Source organism: Leuresthes tenuis, unplaced genomic scaffold (assembly GCF_036924035.1).
Source record: "Leuresthes tenuis unplaced genomic scaffold, fLeuTen1.0.hap1 SCAF_9, whole genome shotgun sequence".
NCBI lineage: Eukaryota > Metazoa > Chordata > Actinopteri > Atheriniformes > Atherinopsidae > Leuresthes > Leuresthes tenuis.
This window is the reverse complement of record NW_027325363.1, coordinates 16,868,112-16,884,102: the sequence shown is the minus strand read 5'-3', so window position 1 is coordinate 16,884,102 and position 15,991 is coordinate 16,868,112. Positions and strand designations below refer to the sequence as shown.

The following is a 15,991-nucleotide window of genomic DNA, read 5'->3' as shown; positions in this document are numbered from 1 at the left end:
GGGAAAAAACATTGTTGATGATTTATAACAGTCTATGCTATAAGTGGAATGCTGAAGAGCTTGGGAAACTTCCAACTCTATGTACATATGTTCAACTTTGTTTTAGTTAGTTGCGTTTAAAGTTTGTCCACCTTTGTGGCCGCAGCTCTAAGCCTACACAGGTGGGGACTTTGCAAAGTTAGCCAATGAAGAGGCACCAAAGACAGACTTGCCTGAAGTCCCCCAACAAGCCAACAACGCATTGGGATGCATGCTGAGTGCTTCAGAGTTGGTTTGAATGAGTATGTGGATGATCACAGACGAGTTGACCACAAGCAAAAAGTGTGAAAATTAATACATGGATAATAACTTTTTAATAATACATTTTTCCTCTCCACCACAAAGAAATTCTTTGGCAACTATCACTTCTGCCTTTTTCACAGTAGTGCAAGGTAAAAGGACGAACAACAGCCTTACTGCACACCTAAGTTCACTAGACTTTTAGTCGTTCCAGATCATTCCGACACTGCCCCAAATGGCAGCTGACAGCTACAGCAGGCACACACAGATGCAAAGTGTTGATGCACAGCAAATATAAAACCCAGCAGGAAACTTTAAAAAGTGACAACAAAAGCAGAGAGTTTGTAAAAGTCTTCACATTTATTTAATTTATACATATAACAGATCATTTTGGTTTCTTTCTCATTTGATTAAAACTGCATAAGCAGCTATATATTTTTTTGAATGTCAGTCCTTCACTAATGAAACACACCAGTTACCCTGGTCATGATAGCTGGTCTTTACTTGGACTCCAGCCACCTGACCGCACAGCTGCTCCAGCTCCCCCTGCTGGAAGACGTGGTAATAGCGATGAAAGATGGGTACTGAACTGCTCTCAGACTCAGACTTTGAAGTGCAACCTAAAGTCTGAGAGGTTTCACCAGTCAGAGTGGGTTCAGAGTCTGGGCCATGTGTGGCATTACCGGCGTCAGGTTTTGATCCAGAACATACGGTCGAGCTAAAACCTGGACTGGGGTCAGTTCTGGAACTTAACCTGGAGGCCGATTCTTCCTCCCCTCGTACATTCCCCCCTTTCAGATGCCAGGGAACCAAAAGGTCCTGGGTAATAAAGGCTGTGCGATTGGTGTGCACACTAAGCTTGCCATCAGAGGCTTTTTTTGCATCTTGCATGTTGTCAGTGGTGTTACAGCTGACTTTTAAATGGCTGTGCATATGGCCACTAGATCCCTGATGGAGTTCCTGGCTCTTCTCTGATGAATCGTTGGCGGGGCTATACTCTCTGTTTTGGTCTTTGAGGTATTTGGACTTCTGCTTGTTGTACTCTTGTTCAAAAGCCCAAACATAGATGAGTGCCTGACCTCCAGGTTTCAAAAGCCTCACCAGCTCCCTCACTGCTGCAAGCCGACGCTCCTGCAAAGCACACAAAGGTTTCAGGGACTAAAAACTCCAGAAAATAACCTTAGTGACAAAACAAATTAAAATGCTACATTTTTGCTTCGTATTTGAATTTCTATAACATTTCAAGATGAGTAACATTTAGGAAACTTACACTCAAGGACTCAAAGCCACAGTTTGGTGTGATGCAAGTTAGAATTTGAGCCAATGAGAAAGCAAACTTTCACACACCTGCAGTATCTCTACTTCAGGCTTCATACCAACATTCTGAAGTATTCTCTTATAATTTCAGTCCTCTTTTTAATTATTTTAACTCGGCTTAGAATTCAGGCGAGGACCCTGCAGAGAGTTGGACGCAGCAGAAAAAGTCTCTGACCCCATTGCCGGTGAGTTGTTCGATGGTTTTTGGTTTAGTTGCAGTTAGTTTTGTAGTTAAAAGCTACCATTTCCTGGGTTAAATGTCTCATTTCTCAAAATCATTTCTTGAAAAAGTTGTGGGACAAGAAGGCTTGCGTGTCTCTGTGGGGATCCATTTGTATTAAGAATTGATGCTATGCTTCCTACAAAAAGGTAGGTGTCACCTCTTATTCTTTGTGTGTGCGTGCATCGCACATACCTGTGTGGAAAAATGGTGTATGACAGCTATAGAGATGCAGGCGTCACAGGAGGCTGTCCTCAGAGGGACGCTGAGGGCATCCGACACAAATGCATGGAAACCCTTCTCTGCACAGATTTGGACAAGAGCGCCGCTGCGGTCACATCCCACCTGTGGTGAGACAAACGCATGGAGTTTAATACAGAGTGTGAGGCTGTGCAGACGCCACAGTTGATAACAAAGTAAGCAGAAAGAGATGAAGAAGGAAGAAGTACAGAGAGAGTGGAAGGGGGATAAATCAAATGAAGTGCTTCAAAAAGAGACAAGTGGTGAAAAAACGTGGGGCACTGTATAAAGGAGAAAAAAAAGGAGGAGGATGGAGGAGGGATGCTACTGATAATCATTTTCAACACATTCAGTGTCAGAGAGCAATTCAATCAAGCTTCATATGATCTTCTCCCAAAAGAGACTAGAGGTGAGAAGAGATAGTGAGATTTGCTGCAGACATGCACCAGCGGACAGACGTGAAGTCAACCAATCTCAATTTAATTAAAACAGAGAGTGTTAACGGTGTTAAAATGGAGTGGGAAAGAGCGAGGGGTGGCGCAGTAGACAGAGGAAAGGGGGAAAGGATCAAAGAGTAGAAGAAAAGAAACAAGAGTGAAGAGGAAATTGGAAAAAAGCTGAAGAAAAGTGGTGCGTGACCCGCATCATCAGCGTTCTCCGTGATGATTTATTACAGCTACAGTCGGAGTCAGGATAAGCTGCTTACGCGCATCTCCAAATCCCAAACCTGAATATCCCCGTGTGCATACGGAAACAGAACATTAGGATATTACCATGGTAACTGAGTTTATGCAAAGATGACATCCAGCAGAGGGGAAATATGAATCTCAACCTTTCGTGTGTCACTGACTAACTGATTCATACATTTAGCCTTCCAGTGAACTACAAAGCTGCTGCAGCACCAAAGCATTTTCCACACGACCCACCAGAAGAACACCAAAAAGCAGATAAGCAAAAAAAATGTAACTTTTTGCCCAGGGAAGGTGCACTGGTGCAAACCGTACACGACTCTGGAGCAGAGTTATCTGGTTTATGCAACACCCCCAGCCGGCTGAGGACTTGCCGCAGCTCCACAGTTTAATTTTTCATTTTTTGAGAATGCTGAGCACTCAAACTCTGATCTCTGCAGAGCTGTCGATGCACTATCCGGTGTTGGTGGACTTCAGGCCCCTTCAGCTGTGGAATTAAGCTACAACTCGGGATTCAGCTTTGGTTGAGTACCTACAATGTCAAACGATGTCACATGCAAAGCTGGAGGAAGGGTTCGGGGATCACAGCTCTTAAATATCAGCCTTTCTCACATTAAACACACTATTCTATTCTATGGCTCTTTTTTTTTTTTAAATTGACCAGTGTTCTTGTATTTAGTCTCTTATTGCCTTGTTGTTGTTTTAAATCCATGTGACTGTAAAGTTCTTTGGTCAAGTTTGTTTTTAAAAGTGATCTATAAATTCATTCGACCGGTTTATATTCCCATTTCAAAGTCTCTCAAATGTAGGCAAATGAAGCTGTGACGTTTGTTAGTAGGTTAGTTTGTAAGTTAGTTTATTAGTTAGTTAGTTAGGTAATGCTCTGGGTTGGTGAGATGAAGAGGCAAAGATGTTCTTTGCTTGGGGAATCAGGAATATTCTAAAACAGCTAATCTTGTACATGGGACAAGGAATGTTTAAATGTTATGAGGCTGGGAAGACCGACAGTCATTTAATCAAAGTCTCTTTTAAACATCTGTCTACTTTAATCCAAAAAACAGCTTTGGCTCGGGCTCAGAGGAACAATTACCGACTTGCTGGCTGTGTGAGAAATTATGCTTCTGCTTAGAAAGACTGTTTTTGCATTTTAAACCCTTGGAACGACAGTGGAATCATAAAGAAAATGTCCATCCCGGGGTTTTGAAGTATCACAGATACTTAGGCTTTTATTTACTTACTGTGACCAGTTGTGGGTTCACACCGAGGTACTTCCCATTTCCGCAGCCCACATCAGCCAGCACACTGCCAGGTGGGAGCGAGGACAGGAAGCGGCACACGCGAGGCCAGGGGGTGTGGCGAGTGCGGCTGAAGTGGGACGCAATGGCGTCATACACCCGGTGCACAAACTCCTCCTCCAAACGGGCAGCGTCAGCACGGCAGCAGGGAAGTGACGGGGGAGACGGCAGAAAGGGCGATGGCGCTCCCTGACTGTCGCAGGCAGAAGCGAAGGCTAGAGAGGCAGGAGACATCACATTCAGCTGGAGCCAAGACCAACAACGCTCCATAAAAATACGTTTGTTTGTTTTTTAATAACCAGCAGCTATTGTGAGAACTTCACACGATTTCCCGTTTCCTTAAAGTGTGACGCAAACACACACACATCTACAGAGGCGCATAGTTTGCTCCTCTTATGCAACTCACAGGGCAGAAACTGTCACAGACGAAGCCCCCGAAGCTTTGAACCCCCCCCCCCCCCCCCCGGTAGAACCATGACGGCTAAAAACAATCCCAGTCAAACTCCTGTGGTGCTTTTGATGTGTGCTGATCGGTGCCATATGTGCTCCACAGGTGTTGACACACTTGAAGAGATTCAGGACAGGATCTACCCTGAGGTGGTCTATTTTGTTAACCAAAAATATCTTGCCTCACAAAAAGTCTGATAATGAATCCATTCCTGCGTATACAACATTCTCACCACAGCGGCAGGGTTCGTGTCTGATCTTGCGGAAAGTGAAGGAGGTGCGGGTGCCCCTCTTGCTCAGAGTGAGACTGCTATGGGTCCCCTGCTCAGCTGTTGTATGAGCGGCAGAGTGTGGCTCCCTTGCTGGCACCATGTCAAACTTTCGAGGTGTAATCCTAATGGAGTATAGGAGACAGTTGTGGTATTAAAGTAGACCATCACACACAAACTGACAATTATCACTCTGAACACTCAAACTACAACATGTTGATGAGGCATAGTTCAACAAATCGTGTGTGAAAGGGATCAAAAGTTGTTGAAAAAAAAAAAGCAAAATGCACGACGAGGCCAAAAGAAATATCAGGAGATGCAGAATGATGCAGACTCGGACGAAGAGACTGATCATTGTGACACGGTTCGGCTCACCCGTGTGTCCAGAGGTATCTGCTCTCTCCCTTCATCACCAGGAGGCTCCGTCCTGGCAACACCACAGCAACAACCCGACCGTCAGGGTGACGGAACTCCATCACCGTCTGTAAGAAGATGCAGACAAGCAGCATTAAGCAGCTACATACAACCAGCCGTTTGCCTACAAAACATAAAGCTGTCAAACCAAACAAAGAGGCCAACACCTTCTCTTGAATGAAAAAGTTAAGTATCTGCACCAATAAAAATCTGGTACGTTGGATTATTCCATCTCTAGGTATCATTCTACAGTGTATATATATGTTTTTAATTAGCAAAGTAATTGAACAAAAATCTAACGTATACAGTCCTTTGAAAAGCACAGCATTACAATGCGTTTCCAAAAATAGAATCAAATCTACAAATTAAAATACAGACCAGAATAAGAAGAGTTCAGTCGATGGTTAATAGATTAAAACCCTGACGAATAATAATACGCCACTTAGGCCACCCGATGTTCTCATTCAGATATTCAAATTGATACCCGATGTATCAATTTGAATATTTAATGAGTCATCATTATCCAGAATTGCAGTGTAAATGCGAATGCTGGCATCAGACAGCCATCAACAAGCAGTGCGAGTGCTCCTTACTCCTTCTTAAAACCAGCACAGGCATCTCCACCCTAGAGTTGGTGTTTGATCTTAATGTTTCCTTACAGCACAAGCTCAGCTGGGAAATTACATCCGCACAATTTCAAACAGCATCTCTCCCAACTTCTGACAGCAGGAAAATTGGATTTTGTGAAGTGCGTGCAAAGTGTGTGTGTGTGTGTGTGTGTGTCTATGGGTGAGTGGATGAATGAGAGACAGACATGATTTCGTGTCTGAATGTAAAAGAGACTGCAGCCCCAACAAATGATCAAATCTCCCCTTCAGACCACAACTGCACTCACTCCTTCTCAGACAAACACACAACAACACGGCACTGTTCCCGTCTGACAAGTATTAGCAAATCAATGAAACTGGTGGAATGTGACTAAATCGATAGTGATGCTGGCAGCTACGCTTTCCAATGAGACTATTAATCATTCTCCATCGCTCTCTCTCTCTCTCACACACACACACACAAGCTCCTTTACAACTGGCTTTGTGGGAACCATAACTGTGACCTAAATCTAATGCTATCGTTAGCATTAATCCCCCCTAACCGAGTATAAATCTCAAACTGGTCCTTGTAAAGGCAGACATTTAGGCCCACACACCTACAAAACACCAACAAATAGTTATTTATTTTCTGTCTCTATCTCTGAAATGCAAACCCAAACAGGTAAAAAAAAAAAAACTGTAAAGTGTAGTTCTATGTAACATAGTGGTGTTATAGGGAACCACGCTGCACGAAGTTTACGTGTTTAATCGGCTGTTATTTTGGAAAATTTGAAAACAGCAACAGGGGGAAATATCTTATAAGGATGTTACACTTTGAGCTGGTAGAGTTTGATGGGTTTTATTTGAAAATATCTTTTCACCATAGACTAAACCACTGCAAAAGTTGCCTAATGGCCAGCAGGGGGCGACTCACCTGGCTGTGTTTCTCAATTTTTCTGTAACATCTGTAACATAACATAGACAACATATGTGGATGTTTTTTCCCAATCAGCAACATAGACACATTTTGTTGACCTCAGTCAGATCCACATTTCAGGCTTACGTTTGCTTTCAAAAGATGCAAGATTCAAGGTTTCGTTGACAACTGTATTTAGACTCCAAGTCCTGCAGGAAAGTCTGCGGTCTGTGAGTCAGTGATTTGGGATTTGGTGACAAACAACCACAGCCCCGTGGTGCAGCTGTACGTGTGCATATATAAACCGGCCTCAATGATGCACTGTAGGACTGCACGATACTGCCAAAAAAAAACAACAAAGTAATACTGCAACATTTATTTTTCTTCTACTATATGGAGTATAAGGTCATAAAAAAATTGTGGGACTCTGCTTTTCAAAGAAATCAGTCATACCCGTTTTACAGCTTCTCTTTAGACATCATCCTCTCTGCAGCTCAGATAATGTCATACAGCCGAGGCCGATTCTTTTTAGAATATCATCCTCTTTTCCTGCGTTTTTATCCTGTTTATGTCAGTGTTTGCACACAGAGAATGTCACCAACTAGAAACCAACGTGTAACTTCTGTACATTCAGGAAGCCACAAAGTTGGACTGAATTACGTTTTTCTCACGCACAAGTCTCTCACAGACAAAGAATGGTCTATCAAACTATCATCTTAAGCAGCCAAAAAGCTGTGACGTCACGTCTGAGTTCGTTTGCTGTATTGCAAGAAGTCAACATGAATCAAATCAGATCGAAATAAACTTATTACAGTCACATAGATCAAATATGGGAAACATACACCTGAACATATAACAAGTCTCTGAAATAAGCTACTTAGATTTATGAAATCATAACTGCATAGAATTTTGATTTTGAGGTGGAAATCTGTAATCGTGCTATAGTGACCGATGAGTGATGTCTCACCGTTTAATTTGTTAAAATTGTGATGAACACTTGGATTTAACTGACGACCCTCCTCCAACTTCATGCTGCTTGACGAAGCCGACGTGTTAAAATGGTGCCGCTGCACTCAATAAACATTTCTTTGGGAGCATTGATTTAATTCTCAAACAGTGCTGTCTGATGAGAACTTTCCTAATCCCCGTCAAACACGCACGGACTATAACCGCACGGCGTCACGAGCAAACACGGGCATCCAGTCTGTCAGCCTGTGTGTGCGACAGATGCCACGGCAGATGACAGCTGACGGCTAACAGACCAGCCTCTGTTTTTCAGACAAGCAGGGCCAGACCGAAGTTCATCTTCAGCACTCAGCCCAAAGAGGCCCAACCATCGGCAGGAAACACCTAAAATAGTTAAGGGCACAAAACATTTGTGTGTCTCGTCACGGTGAACAAGGGACAGTGTGTCAGAGGGAGTGGAAAGTATGAGATGTAGCAAAAGGTAACAAAATGTTCTCAATTCTATCACAAGGACACAAGATCCGAGCATCGTGCACTCACAAAGACTAATGACAGCACCCTGAGAGACAGATGAATCACTTATCGTCTCATTTGATCGAGCCAGGACACATGAGAGAAATCCGGTGGCATTCTTGCTTTAAGCTACAAAAGAGAGCAGCAGTTTTCTTTGGCCTTAAGCAGATTAATGTGGCTGCGACAGTGACAGCGATATTTAGAACATAGACGCTGCTCTGACTTTTTACCTGCGCTCCCAGACTCAGTGACAGGATGGTGTCCTCAAAGGCAGAGTGAGTGTCCACATGAGGGGGAATACCTGGAAATATTAGGACCACAAACACAGAAGGACAGTTATAAGACCTAAGTTAATCCAGGTGATATGAGAAGGTTAAATCGTTTGGATAGTTAATGATAGATATCAGATCATTAAAGACAATAACGCTCTATTAAACAACTATAAGAATCCAAGGACAGACATCATTCTTGTCAAAGTGTGTTGGAAAGGTTCCTTTCGCCACCTTGTGGTATAAATAAGTCAATTCTTTTTATTTCGAGCTCTTTCAATAGGTCTCCCAGAACAAATCCATCTTTGACATGACTCCTCTACTAACCTACAGTCTCTAAAATACACACTTTAGTAAAAGACCTAGAGTCTTCACATCATTATGTGTACAATGGTCACATGATGGGACAAAAAGGCTTAACAGTAATACCTTTACTGTACATTTTCCCAAATATTCTAAATTTAGAAGTTTCCAACGTTTAAGGGAAAAATGGCCTTAAAATTCTTTTTTTTTTAGATGCTTGCTGTTAAAAGATTACTTCACACATCTGAGTGTCATATCTGCTTATTAAGCTGTGGGAGATGCAGGAGGAAATCAGGGTTCTATGTCAAAGTCAAAGTTAAAACGGGAAGCAGAGCTGAAGGTCCAAACAACTGAGTGACAGGGGGAATTCTTCTAGAAGTATTCGAGGTGCTTTTCCAGACTATAAATAAAAATGCAGTCAACAGCTCTGTTGGAGGGCTGTGTGGGAACAAGGAACACGGCCACTTGCATATTTTCTGGAACCGCTCGAAGAGCAGGCTAGATTAGGCAAATGTTAATGCGGCTACTAAAAATATTCTTGGCATATGAAATCCCCAAGAACTGCTTTGTGATTTATGGTGGGAATACTGTGCACGCTGTGATGAGAGAACATCTGTTTGACGCATCAAGTGACTTCATGCAAATATGCCAAAAGCTGAAAAGGAAGCAAGAAACTGTACACGACTTTTCTGTTATGGAGAACATATTCTCTCCAGATATTTGCCTGGAAACGACCGTTTTTTCTCAACGTCCGATGATTTGCTCGTGTGACCTGCACCGTGTCATGAAAGATGGCGCTGTGGGATTTTTTAAATTCAAAGAGACCGCCGGAAAGATTTCACATAGGAATGTCAGAGACCGATTAAACAGCGGCCTGTTTCACACGTGTTGTGCCGTCTCCGCACCAAAAACAGAAGTACACAGTGAAATACTCATAAGAACTCGAAAAACCACCTGAGTGAGCTTCATTTGGTAATAAGCGTTAATTGATCATATACAGAATCAGTGTTTCCACCAAGCCCTGATTCCTAAAGCGGCCTGAGGTCCTGACGTTGATATTTGGTCATAGGCGTGTGTGATGAAGTCAGACGGATACTAAAAACCAGAGACTCACCTTGTCCGGACTCATACTGGTTAACAGTCAGCTGGTCTGGCATGATGTCGATGTGTCCGTCCTGCAAACACCGCTCCAGAACAGGAAAACACTCCTCCGGAAGACCTGGACACACAAACACACACTCACTGCACTGTAGCTTCTAACTTTTCCTCTCACCCTGTCAGAATGCAACAAACTCTGCTGCACCTCGCAACACTGGGCTCATAATCATCAAGGCAAATATTAGCCTGTGTGACAGGTGTAATAACCAAACTCTGGCAGCAGGAAACAATGTTTAGATAATAAAAAGATCAGACTTACCAGCAGGTAACGGCTTGTCCTTATCCACGTTATTGTTGTCGTAGCGAAATTCAAAGCCGTAATGTTTCACTCTTCTGTGCTTCAAAGCTTTTTGAGCTAAAAAAGCATTAGGATGAATGAACGTTAGTAGCTCTCTGTAAAAATGTCCGCACTCTTGGTCTGATTCAGCTTAAAAAAAAAGGGTTGTTCACTATCAATGTATCTTTTATGAGTGTAATGTCCCGATTTTAGCTTTTTTTGTTCCAAAAAGCTCATATTTTTCATCTGATGTGCAAATGCCTTGCTTAGAAGTTTTAAATGTCCTGCAAACATCTGGACATTGAGGTTTGACTCCGTTAAAAAAGACCAACATTTTCTAACAGCAAGACGTAACCAGAGAAGACCGGCTTGGAAGCCTAATCAGAGAAACAGAAGTAAAACACACAAACCCTCACCGGTGACATCATCAGTGGTGGCCGACCATCGTAAAGCAGCGAGCAGCTGAGCTTCTTCCTTCGGGGACACGACATCCTCCACCAGAACTAAACCTTGTGGCAAAGGGGCCACCGTCTCCTCTTTATGATTTACTGCACACACATATACGCAAAAACACATAAAGTGAGGTTCCAAGTACTTGGCTGCAAAAAAACAACAGGAAATTGTTTAAAGAGTTAAAAACAAAACAAAACAAACGAAAAAACTTTGGGACTTTGCGAGTTCATCTGAGGAGAGTACCTGATTCAACATAACTGAGGTAGAGTGTGACATCGTGCTCCCCACATTGCAACTTGTGCCCATTAAGGTCGATGTGAGCTCGCCGAGCACCGTCTTCACATCTGGAAAAGGGAATGACAACAGCAGCAGTCAGAGTTTAAAACCAACATTAGGGTCCAATAAAGCATTAAATCAGGCAGTACTAAACCGCATGCATTTGAACTAGCAGTTTAACAGCAGCTTTCTAACTACGTTCACATCAGCTTACGAAACTACTCCAGACCATTTAGAGGGAACTGAACATTTAAGTTAGCCTGAGCCTTTTTCTTTGATCCTGACCACTGTGAGGGCAGACATTTGGAAAGCACACAAAAGCTGAATAAATGTACAAAATCTCAGCGAGAGGAAGAATTCCCACGGCCATACTTGAAGAAGCAAATAACAGCAGTTAACTCCGCTGAGAAAACCAACAGTTCTACATGTGAAGGCACACAATACACTGCTCTGTTGTAACGGAAAGCAGAACTGATGTTCTAAACCCTTTCCAATGAACAATCTGCTCTTTTTTGTGGTTTCTGCACATGAACTGTGAGCAAGTGAACATTTTCTACGCTGAAAGTCATTTGAGAGACATTTTTGTTGGCATCAATTCAGTGGCCCTGTGCTAAAAAAAAACAAAACAAGAAAAACAATGTTGTTAAATCTTGCACTATATATTGTTGCTGTATTTACATATTCTTGTTTAGTTTTGCTCTATCTTAGCTCATTCAAGTTTGAGGTAATCAGTTGCTTTCAAAGCGGGTTCCTTAAACACTGAGAGGAATGTGTGATGGGACTAAGTCTTGTGCATGTCCCAACTGTACCTGTATGTGACAAAAGCATAGGGCTTGTGAGGAGGCATGATGAGGCTTTCCACCTCTCCCATTTCTGTTAAAGCTGCAAAAAGCTCCTCTCGGGTTACGTTGTTCCCTAGCCCACCGTTGGCCACCACCAAACTCTGCAGAGGTGACAAGAGAATTGTATATGGAGGGGTGAAACAACAGTAACTATATAAAAAAAATTTTAAAAACAGGAAAGACAACTGAACCGGTCAGATCATCATGTAATCTTTTGCCAGTCCTATACAGTTGAGATTTAATGTAACTTTGAGCGTTTAGCATTTAAGTGTAATATTATCTAATTTGCAATTCTCCAATGAAAAACCTCTTTTCCGTTTTAAAATATGTAAAAAATTAAAGCGGCACTTCTATACAAGTAGATTCACTGTGTACGTATATCGTTACAACATTAGCCAAAATACAAGTCACAGCCTAATGATTTATATTAAATAAACTCCTTCGACTACAAGTCAGCACCTCTTAAACTGAAAGTGGCCTTTAAATGTATTTTATTGGTTCTTATAGCTGCAAGAAGTACATGTTTATTGAGGCTGACTCTTCTTCGTGCCGTCATGTTTCAGGAAAAAGCTGTTTTGTCGTTTACCTTGGTGGGCTGCGGTATTGTGCTGATGCCTTCATGTTTCAGTAAAGTATGACTGGCTTTCAGCTGTTTTCTGAACACTTTCTTCTCTTCTTTACTCTTCCTGACGGCCTTCACGTTGTTTTCGCCCGTAGTGGCCATGGTACGTTACCATAACATGTCCGGGTGCAACACTCTGTGAGAAAGTTTAGTTCCCGAGGAGACCGTATTGAAAATAAGTGGTTCTCATTACTGACTGATAACTAAATAAGTTAACCCAAGTCCAGGCACAGGGAACCAAGACGATGGGCCCTGGCCTTATGCTAGAGAAATGATGAATATCAGGAAAGATACTCAAAATGCTACCTTTAATCAAATGACCACAAAGAGACAAAATCGCAACAATGATGTAAAACCAGCGGCATTTCACCAAGCATAAAGCAATGAGATGTAAAAACGTCCAAACTTAGACATAAAGATAAAACCCATAAGAGATGTAAAGTCATCACAAGGATACAGAGAAGCTACAAAGACATAAAACTATCCAAAGGGAGCGTAAAACATTCATAGGTGTACAATATGTAGGTGAGACGCAAGAGTGGCCAAATTGTCAAAATGAAATGAAAATGGAAAAAAAATAAAATAAAAAATACCAAGTCCAGTGCAAAAGTTCCACAAAAACACACATATTGACCAAAATTAGTTGACCTAAAAAAGTCAACTAAAACAAGACACAAATTGTCCTAAACATGGGGGGGCACATGCTAAATGACTGCAGATGGGCACAAAATTATAAACCAACAACCGAATTAGACATATAATGCAGAACATTTGCAAGACACACAGCTAGACTGGACAACTATTGTTGTTTCGTTTTTATTTATTTCAGTCTTTTGTATCTTCCCTGCTAAGCCAAGCGAGGGGCCTTTGCATGTCGTCTCCCGATGATCGTATCGCAGTAGAAACATTGCCAGTTCTACCATGGCATTATCCTCTTTTAGTTTTATGGCCATTTTGTGGAAATCGCACATTTAAATCAATCATTTTGATTTTAATCAAATTTTTCCGAAAAAAGGAAAACATATCTGCTTTTTGATGCTCACTCTTAAAGATCCAGCTGTGTGAAACTGTTTTTCTTGATGAGCATCATTACTACCAAACTGAGGTTTAAAAATATCTGCCTGTCTTGTACTTTGCCTGTCATTGAGCTCTTTAGATAACTTTTTCCAACCTGAACTTTGCAGGAGTTAATTTTCTTGTTTTTAATCATCTTTTTAAATGATTGCTGCCCAGAACAGCAGTTATTAATGTCACTCGTTACTATCTCCCGGTTTTTTAACAATGAAAATGTTCTGTTTCTTTCTATAATGTCCAAGAGGAACACTGATGTCTTATCTTCAGTGGCATTGAAATGCCACAGTACCTCCCAGGTAATAATGCTATATATGTGTCCTATATATACCTCATATGTTGATATATGTTCTATCAAAGTACGTAGTGCTTCATCTCTTGTCCGTCTATCCATCCATCCATTTTCTATATCCGCTTTATTCTATTCAGAGCCATGGTGGGGTTAGAACCTCTCCCAGCTGTCATTGGGTGAGAGGCAGAGTAAATCCCTGACAGGTTATCGGTCCATAACAGGGTCACACAGAGGCGGATGAGACGAATATCCAGCCTTACGGGGTAAGTTATCATGCTTCACTTTCAACAAATCAACAACCTGTACACCAGGACATACAGTACTCTGATCAGATGAAGCAATCATCCTCTTCCAAAAATGAATTTGCCATCATTTATTTATTTCTCATTTTCATCTCTGTCCGCTTAATGACTCCACAGCTTCTTTGGGTATGAGGGTATGTCCCAGCATCTAAGCGTCTCTCTGCTTGTGAACATTTGTGCATCCCCGTGTGACTCTGTGCAAGTGCATTTTTGCATGAGTGTGTTGTATAATCGAGCCCTCACCTGTCTTCAGCCATCTCAGTGCCAGGCTGAGCTGCTGGCCAGTGGACACTCTTAGTTGTCTTAACAGCAGGCTCTGTGTAGTCTCCATAACAACAGCTGGTCACGCAGGAGAGCTGCCATCCCAAACATGAAAACAATACTCTGTGCCTTTTTCTAAGCAGCCTATTCATTTCACTCAATAATCACCATCGGATGATATTTATCACTACAGGAATTAATTAGGTGCACCAGCATCAGTAAGAATGGAAGCTTTTTCCTCCAATTCTTTGTATTGTCAACACTCAATATAGCATTTTTATCCTGCTTACTAAAGCTGTCTTAAAAAATGTTGAAAAATGTCAAAATGGGCCGATTATGTTTTTGCCATTCAGCTGACTTTGTGTTATTAACTCTCTTTTTACGCGCATGTTAAATATAAATGTGAATAAATGAGTGTCACCAGCGCACCAAGGGGAATGGTAAATAAAGCTACCAAAAGATGTCTGTAAAGACATTTCTCTATCAAGCTCTCTATCTCTATCTATCTCTCTTATGCTCAAGGGCAACTTCACCTCCACCACTGATAAAGCAGTGGAACAGACGAGGGTGGAATCACTTTGGTGGACTGATACATGTCAGCACTTTCTGAAATGTGGGGCCAGCGGCCACCGGCTAAACTACTGCTGCTGGCAGCATTGTATTTTGATTAGCTGGGGTTGTAGGACGAAGCTGGATGGACGGAGAGACCAGATGCTGCCTTTTAAAATAGTGTTGCTGTTCTATATAGCTCTCCAGGGGCTCACTGTGAGATTATATCCATACATAGGTTTCTACAAAAAGTGAGTCATAAAAGGATGAAATGTTAAAACAAGTTGTTAAAAATAACAGATAAAAATGTGCTTTTTTTTCTTTCTGTGGGAATAATGAAGCAGCAGAAAGATGCATGCACATGATACAAAATTGTTGTGATATGATATGTAATATGCTTTCTTTAAAAGACTTGTGCATGTTGCCCAGAAGCTGGAACCTGTGAAATGTTTCTGCTGTGTCATCATTCACACAGCTCATTTGATTAAAAAGGAAATATAGATGATAATGAAACACGCTATTCAGTGTTTTTCTTGCATGACAGCTGCAGACTTAACGGCTTTGATGTAGGCAAAAGATCATTCTTTTCAATGAATACCAGCCAGGGATGAGAATGGACAGGAATCAAAGCTACTATCAGTTGCCTGTGGCAACATGTCTGGTATTCAAACATGATATTTCAACTATCCAAAATATTTACAGGGCAGAGTATTGTGTTTGGTAATCCATCTGGTGTGTATATCTTCTCTTTGTCAGTATGAAAGTCAGCTGAGATTGATTTCTTTCTCTCTTCCAGACATTGCAGTGGCAAACTTTTGGACACTTTCAGTGAGCTAAACAAAAACTCAGTGCCTTTATGTGCGGACCCAGTTTCAAACTAAATTACAGGACAGTGGCTTATTTAATAAGAAGGAATCTCACCCAAGTCAGACTAGTTCAAAGTGTATTCCTGTCTGTGATATTTTGAGAACTGTGTCATTGCATATCTCTGGATTAACCGTCCCACCGAGGATACTCCTTTATATTGTCTTTTGTTCCTGAGTTTTTTTTTTGTTTTTTTTATTGGATATGCATCCAAGAACATAAATCAGTTGACTGAATTAATGACCCTAAAATCACCAAACTGAATCAATTTTGTTATTACTATTGTACCTGCGCAATTTT

The 15,991-nt window shown here is 41.6% G+C and overlaps 1 protein-coding gene across 1 annotated transcript; it reads right to left on the bottom strand.

Moving 5' to 3' along the window:
* Nucleotides 1-628: 628 nt before the first annotated feature.
* Nucleotides 629-12,493, bottom strand: alkbh8 (alkB homolog 8, tRNA methyltransferase). Its single transcript, XM_072392579.1, has 12 exons — nucleotides 12,317-12,493; nucleotides 11,698-11,831; nucleotides 10,856-10,956; nucleotides 10,576-10,707; nucleotides 10,142-10,237; nucleotides 9,839-9,943; nucleotides 8,383-8,453; nucleotides 5,132-5,238; nucleotides 4,721-4,881; nucleotides 3,984-4,255; nucleotides 2,012-2,161; nucleotides 629-1,410 (listed from the first exon to the last, which is right to left on the bottom strand). Exons 1-12 carry the CDS (start codon nucleotides 12,452-12,454, stop codon nucleotides 727-729), a joined length of 2,151 nt encoding a protein of 716 aa, XP_072248680.1. The 5' UTR covers nucleotides 12,455-12,493; the 3' UTR covers nucleotides 629-726.
* Between the last annotated feature and the right edge of the window lie 3,498 nt (nucleotides 12,494-15,991).

What these genes read in the sequence shown, in the direction of transcription:
- alkbh8 (XM_072392579.1), bottom strand. Translation starts at nt 12,454, where the DNA reads ATGGCCACTACGGGCGAAAACAACGTGAAGGCCGTCAGGAAGAGTAAA. An exon ending in AGATACCTCTGGACACACGG is followed by an intron (nt 4,882 to 5,131) that starts GTGAGCCGAACC and finishes ATACTCCATTAG; the next exon opens with GATTACACCTCGAAAGTTTG. An exon ending in TACACCATTTTTCCACACAG is followed by an intron (nt 1,411 to 2,011) that starts GTATGTGCGATG and finishes TGTGCTTTGCAG; the next exon opens with GAGCGTCGGCTTGCAGCAGT.